This window comes from Sinocyclocheilus anshuiensis, unplaced genomic scaffold (genome assembly GCF_001515605.1).
Source record: "Sinocyclocheilus anshuiensis isolate Anshui unplaced genomic scaffold, SAMN03320099.WGS_v1.1 scaffold346, whole genome shotgun sequence".
Taxonomy (NCBI): domain Eukaryota; kingdom Metazoa; phylum Chordata; class Actinopteri; order Cypriniformes; family Cyprinidae; genus Sinocyclocheilus; species Sinocyclocheilus anshuiensis.
This window is the reverse complement of record NW_015546048.1, coordinates 379,237-402,551: the sequence shown is the minus strand read 5'-3', so window position 1 is coordinate 402,551 and position 23,315 is coordinate 379,237. Positions and strand designations below refer to the sequence as shown.

Genomic DNA, 23,315 nt, shown 5'->3' with positions numbered 1-23,315 from the left:
CTTCACTGTAATGCATTAGTGCAACTTCCTCTTATAATCAGTCAAAACACCACTGGCTCGTTGATCATTCAGGATCATGCTTCATTTCTTGCCAATTCCCATTGGATCACTGGTCATGTCCCCAGCAATCTCATTTCCCATCTGTAGCAATGACCCCAGGTTCCACAAGGAGCAAGTGGACAGAAGACAAAACCTTCGGCTGAAATGAAAGAGAATTTCAGGCACCAAGAAATACTGATTGAGCATTATGCAATATTCTGTCCTTTTGTCAGTAAGGAAATTATTTAAAGGCCATTTGCTGCAATACGAATAGTGAATCTGTTGTGTGTCAAAAAGAATGAAGGTGATGCAGAGAATGACACAGGAATAACGAGACAGGAAGTTATTTGTTCTACTTTATGTTGACATTTCACTAGTCATTTAAGATTTGATTTCCGTGTGAAAACGATTAATGAAAGCTGTCATGAATGCCTCCATCTTAATTTGGCATTTTAGATTAGTGTGTCTAACAGAGGCCGAAAACACAATATAATTGTTATCCGTGTGATTATGAACAAAACAAGCATTCTTTGTGCAATTTGTCTTTATGCTATGTCAGAAGGGCAGCATACATTAATGAACTGATTAACAACTACAATGGAAATAATTATTCCATTATTTTAAATGCAAATGTGAACAACTTTATTTTTAAATACAAGAAAAACACAGCACATTACAGAATTAATATAGTGAGTATTTTTATATAAGCTACCAGTAAAAAGACAAGAAACACGCTGTTCATCACCAGCACTGACTTACTGAATGTGAATGAAGCAGATCACAGCTGAATTAAGCTTATATACAATTCCCCGATCATTCAAAAGCTCTTTAATCTTTTTGGGATCTGAGTTGTGTGTGATTCCCACAAACCGGAGTAGATTTTGTCCTTGAACGAGACAGGGACAGATATATAAGACAGAGAAGAGTGATGTGACCTTATCAATGTTCTGAAAACATTTGGGAACTGATAGTAGTTGTGTATGAAACCACAGAACAATGAATCACTTCCTGCCATCACAGTGTTTGGTCATTCTTAGACCTACGGTAAACTTTGATAAATCAGTTTTTTAGGTTTCAGTTAGACTTCCATGTGTATGATGATAACACAGTGATAATATGATTTTCAGGAACGGGCACCAAAGCAGTTAATTTCTCATTGCTAATGATTATTAACATTATGTGGATTTTACACATGGTCGTTTATCCAAATATATTTTTTTTCAAAGAGCATGTATATTAAGCCAAACAAAATGTATTTCACCTGGCTTGGTTTCTTATAATACTTGTGGTAAGTCGGGGAAGTCGTGGCCTAATGGTTAGGGAGTTGGACTCGTAACCCAAGGGTTGCGGGTTCTCGTACCGGCAGGGATTGTAGGTGGGGGGGAGTGAATGTACAGCGCTCTCTCCCACCTTCAATACCATGACTGAGGTGCCCTTGAGCAAGGCACCGAACCCCCAACTGCTCCCCGGGCGCCGCAGCATAAATGGCTGCCCACTGCTCCATGTGTGTGTCCCCTGCTGTGTGTGCGCGCACTTTGGATGGGTTAAATGCAGAGCACTAATTCCAAGTATGGGTCACCATACTTGGCCACATGTCACTTCACATATCACTTCACATGATTCATTGAAAAAAACACTTTTTTTTAATGTACTTTCTTTGGCTTTTTATATATTTTTTAATTGTATACTAATATATTATAAAATGATATATTGCAAAAAACATACTAATATAATACATTAATAATATAATACTAATACATTGTAAAATAATATATAATTTTTTTAGACATCAGATATTCATCACACAAAACCAAAAAAGTGTCAGACTCCATTACTTTTAATAAACTACAAGTCACAGTTCTGAAGACATAAGTTAACACATTTTAATTACATCCCACCATGTAAAGCTCTTTGCAGTGCTCGAAGTGTCAGCCAATACAATGACAAAATGTGCATTTATAGCACATCATATTATTTACAGATGTCATGGATCCAAAGATGTCCAGTTAGCATTTTAAGTTATTTGAGACTGATTTAAATGGGGTCAATAAGTGAACGGTGGTTTTGCAGTTCAATATTACCAGCTTTCAAATTAAACATTTTTAAAAATTAAAGGTATAGACAGCATTTATAATAAATTCTTGTGTTATATAATGTCTATTACACAACGGGTAAAATAACATATCTTTTTTGTCATTTTTATATATAATATAATTAATTATATTATACATAACTTAATTATTATTAGGAGCATTGACAAAAAATGTCCTCTTCTTCAAACTTGGGAATGGTCAAATACACATCACAGAATATCACATTAACAACACATCATTATTTAATCTTTATAATATGGGTTCCAGCTTCAGCAAGATGGATGAGATCAAGAAGTAAAACTCGTTTACGCTCACGTCTGCCCGGGTCAGACCGTGACCCCACAGGGGTATCGGCTTATCGGAAGTCCTCTGCTGAAAACATGCCCTTGGCCCGTCGCAGGATGGAATCTTTGGAGGCGTCATACGGATGCTCTTTTGAAGGAATCTCCAGAACAGCCGGGATTGACTCCATGTGGGCATCTATAGCATGACGAATCATCTCTGCGATGAACTGGTTGATGAGGATGATGCCAATGTCACTGCGAGCCAGGAAACTCCTGGAAATGAAGAACAAATATAATTTCAAGTCAAAAAATGACCTGTGTACTATAAATTATGCAAACTACTATTCTAAGTCAAAATTTGATTATTTGAAAACTATAAAATGCTAAATAGGGACATATATAGAGCTATGATGTCTAATAACAGACATATCAGATAGATAGATAGATAGATAGATAGATAGATAGATCATAGGCAAGATCTCATACATATATGATTGCACATTTTTATGGCTGTTATTTGGATTGTAATAAGTATGATTTTAAATCATTCAGACATCAAATCCTGTCTTACTTGAAGGTCTCCTCTATCTCTGTGATGCTAGTGTCCTTTTCCACCACCAAGAAATTGGGTTTTCGGTTTTTGTTCAGCTCTCCGATCCCTCCGAGAAGGAATCCGGTACACGTGTCTTCATCCCCTATAACGGCGATTAATTTCCCCCGTCCAGGCATTTTGTCTTTTTTCTTATATTTGCTCAAATAACAGACGGAATGGATGAAATGTTTCTTTTTCCGTCCTGCAGGATCATATGCTTTAATCAGCTGACTACTGGAGAGCGGCACTTCCGCTTTGACTACTCCGTAAACGCCGCTGATCTGGGATCTGTGCTGCTCGTGTTAATGTGCTGATTATGACAGCAAATCTGATCCTGAGTCAGATTATGTGCGTTAACAGCCTAAACACTGTCAGAATTCTGTAATCATACAAATATTCTAATCATTTTGCGGATATATCATTTGTTGTAGATTTCCGGGCATATGTCAAATTTACAGAAAAAGCCATCTACCTTCTCATACGACGTTATAAACACGCGACGCCTGCTTGTCAGTCACGTGAGGCGGGGTGTGAAGGAAGACAGTGTAAATTCATCTGCACTGCCTAAAAATGGTAAATATAAGGTTTACTTTGGGGGCATTTGTTCAGCTTAATGTTTCTTTTGCTGAAAAGGTTTTGATGTGGTAACAAAAAAGTGATAGAGATTGTAAATAATGTGATCAAATAAGCAGTAAGCTCTGAGAAACCATTAGCCAGATGAGCTCTGCTAATGTTTATTTCCTGCGTTATTTTGTGTTGAATTGCAGACCACCGCTCTGACCCAAGGTTTAGAGAGAATACCCGATCAGATTGGGTATTTGGTTATTAGTGAGGAGGGTGTACTTGCGGTAAGTCATTAAACACTTAATGTGCAGTAAAGTTAATCTACTTACATGTTGCAACCACATGACATAATGAGATGAAATGTGTTGAAATAGAATCTTGAGTTCTAAAGAGCAAATTCCAATAGAATTGTCCAAACAAATAGAACATATTAATGTAATATATTATTTATATTACATAAATAAAAATAAATGTGTGTGTGTGTGTATATATTATATATATAGAGATATATAGATATATAGATAGATAGATACATTTTGTCCTGTTACAGTCCGCAGGAGAGCTGGAGAATGACGAGCACACAGCAGGAGTGATCATGCAGATGGTCAGAACAGCTTGTCGTTTCAGATTGCATGGGGCAGCTGAGCCCCTTTTCAAACGCATGTCAGGTAAGAAACATACATATTTTCACGTGGACCTCTACATCCCACAACACAAGAAATGTGTTTGTCTATAATTTTTCATTTTACGTTTTTGTTCATAATACAATTTTCCCTTAGCTGTCATTACTGTAGTGTGTGTATATATATATAAACTTTTTATATTAACAAAATTATGCTTAAAACAATGGTGTAAATATCCTGATGTTATATTGTGTTTTGTTTTGTTTTTTTCACAGTGATGTTTGAAGACTACGTTTATGCTGTGACCATCTCCGGACAGAAAGTTTTTGTAGTCAAAAGGCAGAACAACCAGCGGGAACCTGTTATTGTGTAGTAAAGAGGACAATATGGACTGATCTCACCCATTATTACAAGCTCAAAATGGTGCCCTCACATTGAAATGACCCAGCCATTACAACCATCTGATGTTTAGCACAATCACACTCAATTTCTTTTGTAAAAGATTTAATTACACCAATTTGGGGGTGGTGCCAGGTGTATTTGACCTGAGCCAGAGTAAGTTCATGTGTTTCTCTTGTACAATTACAATGTTACGGACTGGTTAAGGGATTCATCTGATGTCTTTTAATGCAGGAGTAAATGCTGTCAATATTTTAGCCCCCATTTGTGCTTGAGTGGTCACATTTATGGTATTACTGGACTTATAATTTATGTGTATTTACATTTAACCCATACAATCCATTAACCTATGGTTTCCTCATACAAATACAGGACCTTAAGGACCTGCTTATCACATCATATTTTTATGCAGGAATCGTACTAGACTGGAATCATGTATACAAACATGCATTCTTTGACAATGTTTCACTGGGTGTTATAATTTCTTTAGAAGTTTCATATTCCAGTGTGAGACCTTGTAGTGAGGAGTTATATGAATTTATTTTCCCTTGGATCTGTGAAAGCTGAAATATAAGTGCACTGAACCCTTTTTACAGTCTATTTTCAAATGTGTTCAGTTAACATGCTTGAAATCACATCTTTGAATAATTGCATTAACAATAATATATTAAATAAAGTACTATGCATATTTTACTTTATTTTTTTGGTTTGTAGAAAGTAAAGCATTGAATTATTTGTGGTTAAAACAATAAATGCTGAATAATTAAATATTATACTATAACCTTTATTTTAGAGCTTAAGATGTTTGTCATGGTTTTACCAGGCATAAAGCTTATACTGAATACTTCAAGTAAAATATAAATAAATACATTTAAATGATTCCACTCATGAACGTAATGTAGAACAAGAATAGTTTTTCTTTTACTAATTTTACTGAATTGACAAAAGTGCTTTTGTCTGACATAATCTTGTCTGAATGACCATTACTGCATCATAACCGCTATTAAAATGTAATAGTCCTTCATAAATTAGAAGGAAACTGGTTTTCCTATTATGTAGTCCTTTATGCTTTTATCCCCGTCTTCCCCTAAAATGGTATAATATACTTACCTTAATCTTTCATCTTTGTTTAATAGCAATACGTACTTATACTATACAAAGTCAAATTACTAATAAGATGATGAGGCTTTTAAAAAAAGTAATATATGGAAAGGGTGACAAAGAAAGGGGAAATGGGGAAGGAAAGTACAGGAAAGTGCGTTGGAACAGGAACTGATTACAAAGTCCTGAATGTGAAGCTGAAACAAACAAAGAACATTTCGACATGTCCTGTACTGCAACATATCATATATTATTTATTTGCATCTGATTAGTGGTCCAGCACTTTTAGCAATCCGGCTTGCCAGATTGTGGCAGGTCCTGTTTGTTAGCACTGCCTATCTCAGTTCAACCTCCTGTAGCTGAATAAAAACAGAGGGAGATGCTTTCAGAAACAGTGCCACAGTGCACAGTTTACTAAAAAGTATTGGCCGAGTAATCTGATTACGTAACTCGCGTTACTTGTACTGCGTTACCCACAACACTGGTTATAGCACAAATCACTCCTAAGGTTTTGGAGAGTTTACTTTACATGGCCTGTGTCATGGGTTTTTAAGAGTACACAAGGCAGTGCAAGGTGGTCCACAGAAAAATAGTGTTCAAAAATCATTTAAAAATGACAAAATGTGATATTATATTTTCATTTAGCTTTTTTTGTGTGTGTGATTATCATTTCTCACATATTTTAAGAGTATTCTGATGGTGTAAAATATTCCAGAATTATGTTTACGGAAAGACAAGCGCATGCTACAATAACAGTAGAAGGCAGTAGTGCACTTTTCATTTTGCGAATCCCAGTTAAGCACAACAAAGAAGAAGAACCTTACCCTTTTGAGTGGACAGCCACATTCAATCCCACAATGCACAGAAGTAGCTGCTATACTGTTATAAAGATCTCATTGATTTACAAGCTGTCAGAATTTCTTCTTATGCATTTTGCCATACAAATAACAACTGCACCAAATTGCATATTTTTGCGGAGCAAGGTTATTATAGTTAAACTCCACTAAAACTAAATCAAAGAGACATTTAGTTACTTGAAATAAAATAAATATTGAATAAAAATAAAACATACATAAATAAACCTATACTTCAGCCAATTGCCAAGGAAACATTTCTCATTGTCATTTAGTTGACGTATTAAAATAACTAAAACTGAAATAAAAATGAATTCAAAGTATACAAATGAAAATAAAACTAAGAAAAATACAGAAAAACACAAAACAAAATTTCAAGTTAAACTGAAAACAAAAAAAATCTAAAAATAAAAACTAAAGATTTTTTAAATGATTATTATTGTTGTTGTTGTTATTATCATTTATTTACTTATATATTTTATTTTATTTTTTTAAGATTTTGTCTAAAGGTTCAATAAACTGTTCAAATGTAAAAAGGGTGGGTAGGTGGGGGACTGACTATTATGGCACATGGGCTTTACAGGTTAATACTGACACACCGGAATATCAAATAATAACATGCAATGCCCTAAAAGTATGCAAATTTGTTGTAAATGTTGCGTGTGTATTAACATATTTTGAAAGTAATGAGACTCCTTACTGCATTCTAGAATATCTATTGGTGGCGGTAGTCACTGTTTAAGTTTTCGAACCGAATTAACTACAACAAGCAAAGAACTGAAAGCAATCGATGTTTGCATTTCGATTCATATTTGTTAAATGGATATTTTTATAGATAACATTTCGAATAATTTGCCATATAAACCCGGTTTGTACTGCACTATTTTGTAATACTCTTACACTTTTAATTTTCACTCAAACGTCACTTCCCAACCAGGAAGTGACGGCTGCAAGTAAGCAGGACACGTACTCGGGTAATGCGATATTTCTTCCTTTAATTACGCTTATATGAACAGCAAATGAAATTAACCGCACATTCTAAGGCAAGAAATATAGGATTGCATCAATTACAGTACAGTAATACAGTCTCAATTTCTTCCATTCCTCCTTGGTTATTCCCTTTGCCAAATGTTGACCTCAGTATACAGCAGGAATTGAAAGACAATTCAATTCAACAACTTCGAATATGGTATATAGTCCAGAATTATTTTGAGAAACATTACCCAAAATCAGTGTTTTTATTCACAGATGGATCCAAAGATCCTGAAACTGGATATGCAGGTGCAGCAGTATATATCCCATTGAGTGATTTGTATATTAAGAAAAGAGTAACCAATCATTTGTCAGTATGTGCAACAGAATTATTGGCAATATTATTAACCCTGCAGTGGATAGAGGATAAGAAAATAAATAACACTGCCATTGCATCTGATAGCTACTCATCACTTGAAAGTATCAAATCTGGCAGGTCATTGTTTAGGATGGATATTATCAATGAGATATTGTGTATGATGTACAATATAAAAGTTATGTGCATATCTACACGTTTCATTTGGGTTCCTGCTCATGTTGGTGTGGAGGGGAATGAGAAGGTGGATATTCTGGCTAAACAAACTCTAAGAATAAAGCAAGTAGATCTACAAGTCCCATTAATAAAGCAGAAGCTAAAGTACTCATTAGAACATATGCACATTCAGTATGACAGGTATATTGGGATGACGATGAAACAGGTAGACATTTATACAATATACAAAAACAAATCTGTGCTGGGAGGAGGGAGAGCAGGAATCGAAAAGAAGGAAGTATCCTAACTCAGATGAGAATAGGTCATACTGGACTTAACAGTACATTATATAAAACTGGAAAACACCCAACTGGGGAATGAATACACTGCCAACAAGAAGCAGTTGATCATGTACTACTTCACTGTAACATTGAGAGATGTCACCTTATTCAGTCATTGAAGAAGGTAAAACACCATGACTTTACTTTATCAGATCTATTAGGGTAAACAGCTAGTAAGATATTATTAAATGTTTAATAGAAAGTAAATTAAATAAAAGAATATAGTCTTTTTAAAAAAAAAAACTATTTATTTTGTTTTATTTTCTAGTTTGTTTATTTGTTTTGCTTGGTTTTTATGTTTTATTTTCATCCTATATACAAGCAAATATCCTGATCCATAGTCCAGTCCAGTCGGTGGCGGTAATGCACCAATAAGTTAGGCTGCCAACCGCCAATAAAAACCAAAAAAGAAGAAGTGCACATTCTTTTAACATGTTTTGCACCGGTGCTTTAGAGCTAAATGTCATGATGTGGGATTTAATATAATGTATGTATTCTCACACCTTTACAAATTTGCTAACTATTTAGTTAAAGGCATCAATCAAAGATATGAGCAATAAATATAGTCAGTATTTTCTTAAAATACCAGGCAAAAGCAGTCTCAAAGACTAACAAACACGAAAAAGTTTAATGTCAAATTATGAGTGTTTGTTTTATTTTCATTTTATAATTTGTGCTTTTCATAGATAATTTTGAAGTGTGAAACAACCATTATTCACAAAAGCATTTTGGAGATGTTTTGGTTTGAATAAGATATCGCAAAATATCATGTTTACTTTGCAGGTGGAGATCACATCAGAGAGTATGAAACCTGACTGACACTGGTACACCATGGATAAGTTCAGTATGAGCTTTGGTGGAGGCTCGAGCAAGAAGGAACTGCTGGAAACCATCGAAGTGCAGAAGAAACAGCTTGTGAAGTATCAGACACGTTTTAAAGATGTTGTCAGAGCGTACCAAAGCCTACTTAAGGAAAAAGAGGCGTTGGAAGCCAGCCTGAAGGTTCTGACCATTTCGCAAGAGGTTGATTTAAGCCAGCGTGGTGATAACCTGTCGTTTGGTGTAGGTTCAGAAAATGCTGAACGACCTTTGCCCTCTGACCTTGGGGATGACCGATCTTCACTTCACAGCGAAGACAGCCTGACCAGCAACAGTACTAAAGGAGACCAAATAGAGGAGGACCAAAGCTGTGCTGTAGACGGAGCCACCGCTGGGACTGTCGCAAACGCGATGCCCCAGCAATCTGAGGAGGCGAGTGGGTCTGAAAGTGGTATCAGCTCCAGCAGCAGTGGATGTACGGAGATGCCGCCACCTGCAGTGGACACAGACCGCCGTGTCATCCACCTAAAGACGCAGCTGTCCACTCTGACCAGTTCCTTAGCCACCGTCACTCAAGAAAAGTCCAGAATGGAAGCTTCATTCCAGGCGGACAAGCGCAAGATGAAGCAGGAACTGGAGGAGCTGCAGGCCAGGATGGAGGAAGAGCAGAAGCCGCACCAGGTGGAGATCCAGAGCCTGCAGGAGCAGCTGGCAGAGAGCAAAGCCCGTGTCATCACCCAGCAGCACGAACGGGAGCAGGAGCAGGGCGATCATGCGCTCATGCTCCGAGAGTTCCAGAAACTCCTGCAGGAGGAGAGGGGACTGAGACAGGATGCCGAACTCAAACTGGAGGATTCGCGAGAGGCGTTGGCTGAAGCCATGCAGGCGGCAGACCGAGGGATAGATTATGAAACGCAGCTGAAAGAGATCACTCAGGAACGAGAGGAGCTGAGGAAGAGCCTAAAGGCTGCAGCAGCGGAGAAGAGCAAACCTGATCCACGTGTCGAGGAGCTCCAGCAAGAGATTGCAGAGCTCAAAGCTCACTTCAACCAGCAACTTCAGCAGGAAATTAGAAAGGTACATTTCAAAGAGGTCGTATCTTACAGTTTTGCATTGAAGTCCACGGAATGTTAGGTTTCCAGCATTTATTCATTCCACCCACTTGATTAAACAAGCTGTTAATTTTAATATTGATGCACCCCTAGATAAACGTCAACTCACTTATTCTTAATTAATTAGACTGGCTGATATAATCAGTCTATTGCAGGGGTGTCCAGTCCTGCTACTGGATGGCCAATGACCTGTCGAGTTAAGCTCCAATCTCAAACACGCTTGCCTGGAATTTTCTTGTAATGCTGAAGACCTTGATTAGTTGGTTTAGATATGTTAAATTAAGATTGAAGCTAAACTCTACAGGATAGTCACCCTCCAGGTGCAGGATCAGATACCCCTGGTCTGATGCTAATCTAAACATTTATTCTAATTTCCTTTGTGTATCTTTGCAGGTGGCACAAGCAGATGAGCGTCTCCGAGAACAGGCACAAATGGAGGAAGCACGAGTTGCCAGCCTTGAGGAGCGAGTGTCTGAGCTCTCCGAACTACTGGGTGCCTGCGAGAAGGCCAGACAGAAGGACCAACAAAACGCTCAGAGGCTGCGAGAACGCATCCTTCAACTCGACACTGAGAATAAAACCCTCGCCATCGCAGCAGTCAACAGGTCAACGACCTCCGATCTAAACATCGATGACACCAGCTTGAACGTGGACGTGTTAAAGGACAAACTCGAGAAGGTGAAGAAGCTACTCCTCCTGGCTGCGCAAAGATCTCAAGACCAGAGTCTGGACATCAAAAGGCTATTGGAAGGAGAAAAGGACCAGGAAGTCTCAGAGAGCGAGAAGGCTTCAGTGCTTCACTACCAGCAAGAGCTCCGGCAGCTTAGGGAGGAGTTTGAGCGCTACAAAATGAGGGCGCAAGGTGTTCTGAAAAACAAGAACACAAAAGATGGCAACCAGGCCAAAGAGTTAGAAGAAGCACGTGACCAGCTGGCCGAGCTGAAGGAGAAGTACATCAACCTTCGTATAATTTCCGACGAAGCAGAAGTCCAGCACAAACGGGACCTGGAGGAGCGGCAACAAGCGCTTGTAGCACTCCAGCAGACCCACAAACAGGAAGTCGAGAGGCTGGAGGCTCAACACAGGGAGAACTTCTTGCGGCTTGAGGAAGAGTTGCACAAACAGAGAGATCGCACCATGGCTCTTCTTGCAGAAAAAGACCTTGAGCTGGAGCGACTCCGGGCGGCCACGGTGATCGGCTTTGGAAGGCAAGCTACAAATAACAGCACAGCGATAGAAGGAGGTGACCTAGAGGAAGATGATCCAGAACAAGAAGAAAGCGACATTATTGCTCAAGCTCTAAAACTAGCTGGGCCCAACGAGCCGACTTTATTGTTGTACGCCGAACAGCTGGCACGCAAGGAGGTGGATGTGGCCGCCTTGCGCAAACAAAAGCATCGTCTAGAGGAAGACTTGCATCAGCTACAAGGAAAGCTGATTGCTAATGGCGAGAGGCATGAAGAAGAGGTCGCTGAGCTACGGTGTGAGTTGGACAAGCGTATTCGGGACCAGGGGAGAGATGGGGCCAACCTTGAGTATCTCAAGAACGTCATTTATAGGTTTCTCACGCTCCATGACACCAGAGGGCGCCAGCAGACGCTCACGGCCATTTTGACTATTTTGCACTTTAGTCCTCAAGAGAAACAAGCTGTGCTGAAGCAGCAACACCACAGTTGGTGGACGACAGGGATGAGATGATGCAAACGACTTGAAGAGTGACTTTACGGTTCTAATGTGCTGAGATAAATATTCATTCATTTTTATTGACCACTTTTTTTGTGTGCAGTGTGAGAAGGTATATCAGGAGCAACAATGTGGATATGTTTCCGATAATGACATATGTACTCCCAACTATTGCATGACAGGATACTACACAGTCTATGAATGGTTTGAATCCAGTATTGGATCATGTAACACAGTTAACCAGTCATCCAGAACTTCCCTCCTGTGTGTGCAACATAATTCGATCTTGACACTATTGTCATTGATTTTGTATAATAACTGGAGACGTAATGTAACACTGTTTGGTTAATTTGAAAGGTTAACATCTACAGAAGGGGTTGTGCCAAAGAAAATGTTCTTAAAAAACTCTAACAGGCTTTTACGAGGGAATCTAGCAAGTAATGCCTTCAGACAGCGGCACTTTTCATATATTGTCATGAGGAATTCCATGTATATATTTAACACACAAAGCTAATTCCAGGGTTTTTATTGGGAATATGTATTAATTAAAAAAAATATCAACAGTTGCTTTGAGTTTGTAAACCTATAGCAGTTTGAATTTTATCTTAAGAAGGATGTGAGCTACTTTAACATCATACAGATTTTTTTGGGGATATATTGTAGTTAGCTCTGTTTTTTTCCTGACAGCCTAGGGCATTTGATGACTACACTGATATTCCTTTATATAAGCTGTACATACATTATGCTTTTTTGAGAAAACTAATTACAGATCATTTTCACGCTTATCTGGGTTTGTCTTATAAATTTGATCAGTCAGGTACATGTGTATTTTCAATTTTGACCAAAACAATAAACTATTTTGCTCTCTTCAGCATTTTATTTTAAATTAAATTAGTGTATTAATACAATATATACATTTAAAAACATTTATTTTTCAGTTTACAATTTGTAAAATCCATCACTCCACTGTCTAAGCAACTTTGCAAAAATTTCTAAATATTAAAAAAAATAATTTCAGTCACACAATAATTTCAAGATAGTTTTTTATTTTTTATTTTAATGTTTCAGCTTCTAGTATTATTTAAATAAGCTGGAATAATCATGACAATAAAAAAAACTTGAAAATTGTTTTTTATCTACTACTAAGTGCTTAGTTTATTATTATATATTATAAAATATTATATATTATAAAAACTAAACTACAGTATATTGAGGAATCTGCAATGTGTGTACTTGTTATTAAAAACATAGGCACTCCTTGCATAATTTAAAACTGAATGGCTGAATATGAAATACAATACTACTCTTTAATATTTCTGCAAATAAATAATCAAGAGTAGTATGATATTTAAATTCAGCCAGTATTTTCAGTCTTGGTCTTGGAGTTTCCCAGCTGCACATTTTGTATGTGGCTCCACTGATACACTCAGTTAAGTTTATGAACACTACTAATAAGCAGATGAGTCGAATCAGGTGCATCACATCAGGAAGTCTTCCCAAAATGTGCAGTGTTGAGGGGTTTCTCAAGGTCTACGACTGAGTAACACATTTGAATAAGCACATGGCTAAAATATAATTTACATCCAAACTCTTACTGCTGTTCTGTTCAAACATGTACTTTAATAAAACAATCCCAACCATAAAAACATAATATGGCTCTTTCAAATAAACATTTTATAATACTGCAGAAGTGGCAAATTGTACAATTAAACTTAGAACCATTTCAGTGAAATCACAGAATGGGCACCTACACAAACTACAACTGAAAAAATCAAAATATGAATAAAATGTTCAGCATGAGGTTCAAAACTGAATCAAGAGTGCCATAACACAACTAAAGAGAACAACCATTTCCTTTTCAAATAAGGTTCAGGTTGCATCAAAAAAAGAACATTCATGACTGGCAAACACATTATAAACAGACGAAGTAGCTTATACATGATTGTATTGGTATTAATGGCATTGAATTTGACATTCTCCAATCACAAAACTCTTTACGGAACATCATTTAATTCTCTCATGTGACCAAGTTCACTGCCACTGCTCAGTCATTCATAAATCCCATTATATATAATAATTATCAATTAAAATCTGTCTAGTATTAGATAAATCTTAATCCATAATTTGTTAATCCGGAGTCTGTTAATCCAGCCCTCAATAAAATAAAATCTAAATGGTTAAAAAAATTGCCTGGACAGTCAGCTTCTAATATAAAAATAATAAAAACTGGCCAAACGACACAGTAGAGGTGTACCTGTGCAAAGGTAAAAGATCAGGTAAGGTATAAAATAAATAAATAAATAATAGCCAAAAGTGCTGCAGTGTCTTTTATGGGTCAGGTATGCCAATGAGCTTCAAAATGTCCCTAAATAACTAAAAACATCACTGGAATAAAAGCATTGATATTTAATAAATAATCATAAAAGCATCTTAAATGAATATGTCATACATATTTATGAACTTCACTGCATGTGCTAAATACATGCTGCATATTCCAATTAAAAGTCAATTTGTTCATCCTTTAATTAATCTATTTGACTAAATGTTGATTTATAAAATTAATGTCATGCAGTGCTAACTGACTGCAGGCTTTAAATACTTGATGCATGTTAAATTTAGCAGACATCTAAAATTTGGTGTAAAGCCTAGCTGAAGAATTAAAATGATTTTAATCCAAGTATCAATGTTTTCTGTGTTCTTCATGTGTCATCTAGGACCTCATATAGCAGCAGTATCTGTTGTTTCTCTCCAGTACTGTACATCCAAAATGAAAGGCCTCTCAGGTAGTGTATGGGTTTACCAGAAGAAGAAATGTGGGTTGATACCCGTGCAGGTGTTATGGGTTCATATATAGCTGGTATATTCTAGACAGACAGTCTATGTATGTATCAGTGGATCTGCTGGTCAGTGTTGTTCACGTGGGTCTGATTGTCATTGTCTGTGTAATAATGTCTGTAGATCCTCTGGCAAGGAGCTGATGATGGTCTGGATGGACTGCTCTAATCTCTCTAGAAGTTCTTCTTTCACCGGAAGCTGGTGTTTTCGAGCTCTCATCTGGGTAGGACATACAGAAGAAGATGTTTTATCGTAAAAAAACAAACAATTCACTTTTATCCCCATCATATTCAAAAAGCGGCGGTTTTTAACTGTTTTACTCACCAGTTTCTCCCGAAGCTTCAGGATGAGGTCAACAATCTCCACCTCTGATTTGTCTTTGGTCCATGTCAGCAGATCCTGAATTAAATGAAAACAAAACAAATTAAATGAACAATTAAAGAGTAATTCATGAATTAAAATTACAGTTATTATTTACTCACCCTCATGTTGTTCTGAACCTGTAGGATTTCCTTTCTGTGGAGCACAAAAGAAGGATTTCGGTCGCGCTTTTCCATGCAACTAAAAACAGACTGAAATTTAAGTCGTTATTTACTGAAAATCTTCACATCCTGTTATCTTTGGTTTATTAAAGTTCATTAGAGAAATAGAGACGCGAACCAATCATTCCTTCGAGTTCCTTTTAATAATCAGTTGATCATTCAACAAAACCAGAATTATTTTTGAATGATTCATTCACAAAATGGTTCAATGATCTAGTCACAATAGTTAACAGCAGGCTGGAGGTGAAGATTCTGTAAATAACAACTTAAATTTCAGTCCATTCCTCTCTTAGCGATCATATAGTTTAAAAAAACGCACAGGGTTGGCCACCCCACTCACAACTGCTGCTTCGGTCTCTTTTTTCTTGAAAATAATTGCATTTATTTAGACGCAGAACGTCTTTACAACCACATCAAACGGGAGACTTTTCAGGAGAGCACTCCAATTTCGCCTCAGCACCAGGTGCTAGTCAAACGAGCGTGGAAAAAGGTAATGCGGCTACGTGCGATGTAGCCTATATCATTTCATATTAAAGTGCAAAAGAAATTACGAGCATGTAATGTCGTAGTTATGTCGTCAGTTAACTGAAGTTACCAAAAAGATGATTAAAGACGTCATGTTCAGCAGCGGCAGCTCTTAAAGCAGCCAAAATAACCCAGCTGTTGTGAATCAAAGAACAAAAGAACAGCGGCAGCTCTTAAAGCAGCCAAAATAACCTAATAACCCAGCTGTTGTGAATCAAAGAACAAAAGACAAAAAGAGGAAATCGATAACTTTTGTAGCTTTAAGGATGTATCTATATTTCATTTAGAATTTAGTGTTTGATAACTATTCAATTTCTGTGTATTTCCTACTTGCTGAAGGGCACAGGTAGCTAAATATGACATTTATTATAATGGGTTTATGTGAAGATTGTTTTAAGTTCACTTAAATTAGAAGTTATTTTTTTAAACGCTAATAAAAGTTAAAATTGATAGCTCTCAATTATACTACTATAGTTAATGGTTAAATATTAAGAGAGAAAAAAATAAAAATTTAATAGAGACATCAGTAGTGATACCCGCCTTCAGTCATAAAAAAGATGCCATTAAACAAATATTAAAAATATATTGTATGTTGCTTCTAAATTAATTTGAAGATTGAATGTAAAATTGCAATATAAAAGTATATTTAAAAACATTAATGTTAGGTGGGATTAAATCGCGATTAATTTCAGAAGTGCAATTAATTAGTTATTTTTTAATCGATTGACAGCACTATTTAAATATATTTTCAAATGTAGTTTATTAATGTAATGGTAAAGCTGAAGTTTCAGCAGCCATTACTCCAGTCTTCAGTGGCACATGATCCTTCAGAAATCTCAAGAAACATTTAATATTATTATCAATGTTAAAAACAACCGTGGAGCTTAATATTTTTGTGGAAATCACAATATATTTTGTTTAGGATTTTTTTGATGAATAGAAAGTAAAAAAAAAAAAAACAGCATTTATTTGAAACATTTTTGTAACATTATAAATGTATTTACAGTCAATTTTCTTCAACTTGATGCATACTTGCTAAATAAAAGCATTAATTTCTTTCAAACTGTCTGACATCAAACTTTTTAACGGTAGTGTTAGTTATACAGACTACTGTTATTATCCTTTTATGATGCTTTTTATGGTGCTTTTGCATCCTTTTAGAAGCTTCAAAGCCTTTGTTTACGTTTAGTGTAATTGCATGGAAAAGAGCGACCAGTTCAATTCCTCAGAATTCCTCTTTTTGTGTTAAACAGAAGAAAAAGTCATACAGGTTTGGAACGACTTGAGGGTGTATCATTTTTGGGTGAACGAATCCTTTAAACATTCTTTTATTTGCACAAAATTTCTGAACTGATGATAATAATATCAACATTTAAGAAATAAAGCAGAGACCGATTCCAGATCCAATATCATACTCACAGCTGCACAGATGGCCTCTAAATGAAGACATTCCACTTTCTGAATCATCTCTCTGTGCCTGAGCCGATACCAGCCATCAAAGTTTGGTGAACGGAAGAAACGCCTGAAAGCCGCATAGAAACATTTATTATATTATAAGAACAATTAACAGGAAGTTTCAGTCTTTAGTTCCCCAATGTCCTTGGCTGCGTTTCTCATCAAAGGAGCATTAGCCTAGGTAGATTGTACAGATTATTGATTCCAATGGGCATATGATGCTTTCGGGAAACGCAACTCTGGCATGTTACCTGTACAGGCCTGTCCAATCTCCTTTCAGTGTTAGTTGCGGCCCCGCTTGCTCCAGGGTCTTCATGAACTCATCCTGAGAGAATGACCGGATCTGAGGAGGGGTCTGAGACATACATACACAACTGTTTCATTGCCACTTGAATCCCAACACTTCACTTTATATTTGAGGTCCAACAATCAATCCCTCATATATGTCTTCCTTATCTGATCTAGATCATCTTGAACCAACCTTCCATGGAGACATAGATCTCTGCAGCGGCATTAGGCTTTCCAAATATCGTTCCTAAAGAAAAGAATGGGTGTGACGCTCAAGACTGCTTAGTGAATGAAATGAAACAGTAAAGCTGTCATTAAGCTCTGAACAAAGGTGCAAAAACGTTTTTAAACTTGTTTTTACCAGCGGAAGAATGAAACTCTCCGTTTGCTCCAACAGATGCCGCCTCAAAATGGCACTCTGCACTTCTGATGGCCGTTTTTTCTGGATACCCTAAAAGTAAAAATGAAAAACCAAAGCAAGGAGATCTACATCATTTTACTTTCAACTTAAATGTCAAGTTTCAAGAATGAACATTTGTAGCCTACCTTTAAGAGTCGCTTAATGAAGGCTTTGTCTTTGTGTAGGAAGGTCTTGTATGCTGTGTATATACCTTTATGGTATAGGTAAAAAAGTTTTAGTATCCAGTGTTTTTAACTTTGCCAGTTTCTTGACCTTCACTTGCTTTGGTAAATCACCTGCAGAAAAGCTCCATTCAGAACTCTCTCATGTATAATATGCCAAAATCATATGGAATCAAAGGACTGTCGGAGAAGCCTTGTTGCTAAAATGAAGCATTATTTACCAGACATCTTCAGGTCTCCGAGGCGAATAATGTGTGGCCAGCACTGAAAGGTCTTTATAAAGAAAGGATTTGTGACACCAAGTATCACATTGGGCCTGAAAGCAGAAAATAGACTAAAGAGTCATGTCCTGCACCGCAAATGTTGTTTTCTACAGGGGTATTAAAGTAGCTCACATTTAGTCAAGGTTTCACCCAAAATGAAAAAGGTGAATTTTTGAAGAATATCCTGGCTGCTGTTTTTTGGGGACTTTGTCAACTACTAAATGACAAAAAGCACCATAAGACTGGTCTATACATTAATGCGTGTTATATTCCAAGCTTCCAAGTCATGATAGCTTTGCCGGAAGGAACCGGATGATGCCTTTTTGTTATTTTGCACCTTGACATTTCCAGTCCCCACTCACTTTCATTATACGGCTTAAATCATTCTTTAAAATGATCTTTTGTGAAAGAAAATCACGAGTTTTGAAAGACATGATGGTGAGTAAACAATTACAGTATTTTCGTTTTTGGGTGAACTAAGGTGGCGTCTAAGTTTTTGCTTACGGAGCCTGAGTCCTGGTTGTGTACTCCTTGAACTCACTGTCATGAATGGTGAAGTAAGGTCTGTAATCACCACAGTAGCGCAGTGGGGCGATAGCACTAAACAGTGAACATAAAACATATATAAAATATACACTATGCCCTAACAATATTTTTTTACTAACTGACATTAACAAGAAAATGTTTATATTTATAATGCTTTTGCTATTTCACAAAAACTAATAGAAACAGACCAATAGAAACCCTATCTGCTGTCATTGTCACTATTATAAGTTCCTAATAATAACTTTTGTTCATGTATTTCTGGAGGGAGAGATTGAAGAACGCAATGTCCACACCTGACTAGGGCCAGCACAGTCTCCGAGGAGACGGTTGGAGAGGGTGCCATGACAACCACTGGCTCTCCTAGCAACATGAGCTCCCAGAGCATCTGCACGTGAATCAGGACTGACTGGAAACATCTGATTACATGAAGGTCAATTAGGGCAGCTGTTAGTGATGGCTGTAAAATCAACAGATCAACATAACATGTACAACCAGTGTAATACTCACTTAAAATGATCCAACTCGTGAACTGATGGAAGAACCGTGGGGGCAGGGAGCAGATTCTGGACAAATGAAACCGCATATCAATCGTGTGTTAAAATAAAAGCATGTGTGTGCATGACTACCATAGTAAAATATGATATAATACCATAATAAAATATGGTAGGCACCTCTGTTTGTGGTTGTTTTACAGGGCTTCCTCCTGGTGTTTCGACTTTTGAGGGAATTCTAACCTGCAAAGCCAAAAATCAGCATTTGATAAACTGAACAGATGACAGATTAATAACAAAATTACATAAGACATCAAATTGGTAAGACGTCAAAAACACCAAATACCATGCTGTAAGTGTCGTTTTACTAAAATGTATGAGAATGATGTTTGTTCTGAAGAGTTTTTCCATCCATAATATCCTCACCTGCATCACCACACCCATCACAGGTAAATTGAGTGTCTGTCCTGGTACTGGCGCTGGCCATTGGTCAATCTCATTACAGACTGAAAGATATTGACCAACATGATTGAGGATTTGAGATTAAAGACACCGAAATAACTTGAGCCTTCTGTTTGATATTTTAAAGGCAGTATATGAATGCCGGCATGCACATGTTTGTTTCCTTGGGTGGTTTTCATGTGTATGTAAATCTTTACTGAATTACCTGGTTGGTTTATGTACTGAAAAATTGAAGGGGGTCTGAATACTTTCCGTACCCACTGTATATTATATAAACACTGCCATTCAAAAGTTTGGAGTAGGTACGATTTTTTCCAAACGTGTTTTGCATCTCTCATGCTCATTAAGGCTGCATTTATCGGATCAAATAGATTTTAAAATGTAATTTATTCCTATGATGGCAAAGCTGAATTTTCTGCAGTCATTACTCCAGTCTTCAGTGTCACATAATCCTTCAGAAATCATTCTAATATGCTGGTGCTCAAGAAATATTTTTATTATTATCATTGTTGAAAAGGCTTGTGCTCCTTAATATTTTTTTTGTGGAAACGTGATTTTTTTTTTTTTATCAAATCAAGCTGGCCTCACCTGTCTCCAGACAAGGTTCGTGCTTTTCAAAGTACTCCGGAGCAATGACCTGCAGCAGCGAATGGAAAAGGTTCACAAACGGCAGTCTGGACACCACCACCAGAGACTAGGGATATAGAAATTCACCACCATTACATCAAAATACACAACAGTCATTTATTCCAGTATATCATTTGACCACAAGGACCTTGACTAAATTCATTCAATTAAAGTGTAAAGTCTAATTAGACTGCAACAGCTCATAGTGAGAAACCAGAACAAACATGTGCATCTTCAGTTCAGTTACACACCTTCTGAAAGTAACCCCTTTTCACAGACGCATCTTTCACTTGCCTGAAATACACATACCCGTGGAAATGTGCATGCTCCTTCTGAAAGACAGCACGATCATTTACATGCAGACTTTTTAGGTCCAAAGCACATGTCAATCAGTTGTGATGCTGTGAAATGTCTTAATTCAGAGCCAGTCTGTTTCTAACCTGCAGGGTCACAGGTGCATCCCTGTTGTATGCATCCTCATGTCCAAACCAAGAGCTACTGCGGCCCACCGACTGCCGCAGTCTGAAGCTCAACTGTGTGTCCCCCAGGCATCCTGGGATAGACATGCACTCATGTGATTGAGCTGTAATGCTCATGTTTCAGCTGTTTATCATGAAAGCACTGATGAGATCAGCCTGTGCCAGCACATTACCTGAGTATGAGTCAGGAAACGATAAGTAACAGATGCTTGTTTTCTAAAAGACAGAAGGAAGCGAAGGGTTTTAGTACTTTTAGAAAGAAATTAGTGTTTTGAAAATCGCTGTAGCATATTTTGCTTTATATATTTACAATATTGCTGCTGAAAAATAAATAAAATATTTAAATCAAATTAAGCTTACCTCTTTCTCTGAGAGTTTGACATCATGGGGGTAAACGAGCTGATAACAACATAAAAAATGTTAGGGATACACGGAGATGCTGCTGTTGCTGTGGTTACAGTGGCGATATTACAATCAGAATGTTTCCCCGTTGCACTGTCACGGCATTTTTTTCCACAGTCAGATTACTGCCCACTTGTAAAGCGTTATGCGTGTAACAAACAAATAAGCAAACAGATGTTAGGGGTACATGCACATAATTTGTGTACCTCTATGGCTTGTCCGAGCTCGAGGTCGAAGGTAACGACGCACACACATTCGAGCCAGGCAGAGAAGCGCGACCAGGGCACCGGTACCTCTGCGTTTGTCGCCGCAGCCTTTGATGGCCCTTCCAGAGAATCGGAGCTGTCAAATGGGTCCATTGTGACCTAAAAATCAATTTGAGAACCGCTTGCTTTTGTGAATAGTCGCGTCCTCGGTCATCGTTTCAAACCCATTGTGGATAAGCAGCGCCCTCTTCTTCTGCTTCTTCTTCTTCTTCTTCGGGTTTTAACGGCAGCTTGCATCCTTAACGTTGCATTGCTGCCATCTTCTGGTTCTAGCTATTTCCCATATACTTTAGTCATCATATTCTTGTCATGAGTCCCGTTTTAGTCAGAAAGCAAATCAAATATTTCATTCCTTGTTCACTCCTACTGCAGTCCATTATATTCTTTACTCCACGTCCTGTTAGTCCTATTTTTTTCCATGTAATTTATCATATCCATCCTCTGTAATTCATATTTTGAACAATTAATAAGCACATGTTCTACAGTCTCGGGTATTTGCCACTGGTCACAAAACCCAGTTGGATGTTTTCCCATAATATGAAGAGTGCTATTTAATTTATTATGCCCTATTCTTACTCTGGTCATAATAGTCTCTTCTCTCCTGTTTCCTCCCTTATTTTCCACAGTGCCAACTCTTTTTTTAATCAAGTATAAATGTCTTCCTTTTAGTTCTTGATCCCACCTTTGTTGCCATTCTTTAATCATTTTTCCCCATACTATACTCTTTCCTTCTGATCTTGAAAGACTGATGACTGCTTCTATGCTCTCTTTCTGCAGTGCTTTCTTAGCTATTTTGTCTACTTTTTCATTTCCTATAATGCCCATATGTGCTGGGACCAGTGTTGGGGGTAACGCATTACAAGTAACGCGAGTTACGTAATCAGATTACTTTTTTCAAGTAACTAGTAAAGTAACGCATTACTTTTTAATTTACAAGAGAATATCTGAGTTACTTTTTCAAATAAGTAACGCAAGTTACTTTTTTTTCCGTTGTATTGATTGACAGCTCTCCTGTCCCCATGCTGAGAGAAATCAGATGTTGTTACGGTAGTTCTAAAATAAATATGAATATGCACTAATTCATCTCACTTAAATTACGTTAAAAAAATATGACGTAAGTTTACTTTCCCTTCAGCCTGAGGCTTATTCATTTCACTTTTGGTGTGAAAAGGCTTTTATATTTCGCAAAAATAGAACTTTTTTATTTTAAAAACAAACAAGCAAGCCCTGTCCAGATTTTAAAAGTAACGCAAAAGTAACGTAACGCATTACTTTCCATAAAAAGTAACAAAGTAACGTAACTAGTTACTTTTTTTATGGAGTAACGCAATATTGTAATGCATTACTTTTAAAAGTAACTTTCCCCAACACTGGCTGGGACCCACATAAATATAGCCTAACCTCATCACCTTTATTCTTTATTCTTAACATCATAAAAAAAAAGCTCCTGATGATTCTTAACTATGCCGGTCTTGAGACTCTGCAGTACAGAGACAGAGTCGCTGCAAATTAAAGCTCTGTTTAACTTAGAATATTAAATCCAT

General features: G+C 37.1%; 3 protein-coding genes and 1 pseudogene across 4 annotated transcripts; 2 read left to right on the top strand and 2 right to left on the bottom strand.

The window, feature by feature from the left end:
- Positions 1 to 1,902: 1,902 nt before the first annotated feature.
- atp6v1f (ATPase H+ transporting V1 subunit F) lies at positions 1,903 to 3,238 on the bottom strand. Its single transcript, XM_016500226.1, has 2 exons — positions 2,988 to 3,238; positions 1,903 to 2,689 (listed from the first exon to the last, which is right to left on the bottom strand). Exons 1-2 carry the CDS (start codon positions 3,143 to 3,145, stop codon positions 2,488 to 2,490), a joined length of 360 nt encoding a protein of 119 aa, XP_016355712.1. The 5' UTR covers positions 3,146 to 3,238; the 3' UTR covers positions 1,903 to 2,487.
- A 248-nt stretch (positions 3,239 to 3,486) lies between these two features.
- On the top strand, positions 3,487 to 5,282 carry LOC107699063 (ragulator complex protein LAMTOR4-like). Its single transcript, XM_016500227.1, has 4 exons — positions 3,487 to 3,581; positions 3,776 to 3,856; positions 4,123 to 4,240; positions 4,471 to 5,282. Exons 1-4 carry the CDS (start codon positions 3,579 to 3,581, stop codon positions 4,566 to 4,568), a joined length of 300 nt encoding a protein of 99 aa, XP_016355713.1. The 5' UTR covers positions 3,487 to 3,578; the 3' UTR covers positions 4,569 to 5,282.
- Positions 5,283 to 7,483: 2,201 nt separating this feature from the next.
- Positions 7,484 to 12,845, top strand: LOC107699059 (GRIP and coiled-coil domain-containing protein 1-like). 2 transcript variants are annotated; one of them, XM_016500224.1, is made up of 3 exons: positions 7,484 to 7,523; positions 9,178 to 10,290; positions 10,719 to 12,845. In XM_016500224.1, exons 2-3 carry the CDS (start codon positions 9,226 to 9,228, stop codon positions 12,021 to 12,023), a joined length of 2,370 nt encoding a protein of 789 aa, XP_016355710.1. In that variant the 5' UTR covers positions 7,484 to 7,523; positions 9,178 to 9,225; the 3' UTR covers positions 12,024 to 12,845. The 2 variants fall into 2 exon arrangements, with proteins under 2 accessions (XP_016355710.1, XP_016355711.1); XM_016500225.1 differs by lacking the exon at positions 7,484 to 7,523 and adding an exon at positions 8,722 to 8,881.
- A 1,379-nt stretch (positions 12,846 to 14,224) lies between these two features.
- On the bottom strand, positions 14,225 to 22,199 carry LOC107699060 (protein DENND6B-like; annotated as a pseudogene).
- Positions 22,200 to 23,315: the final 1,116 nt, after the last annotated feature.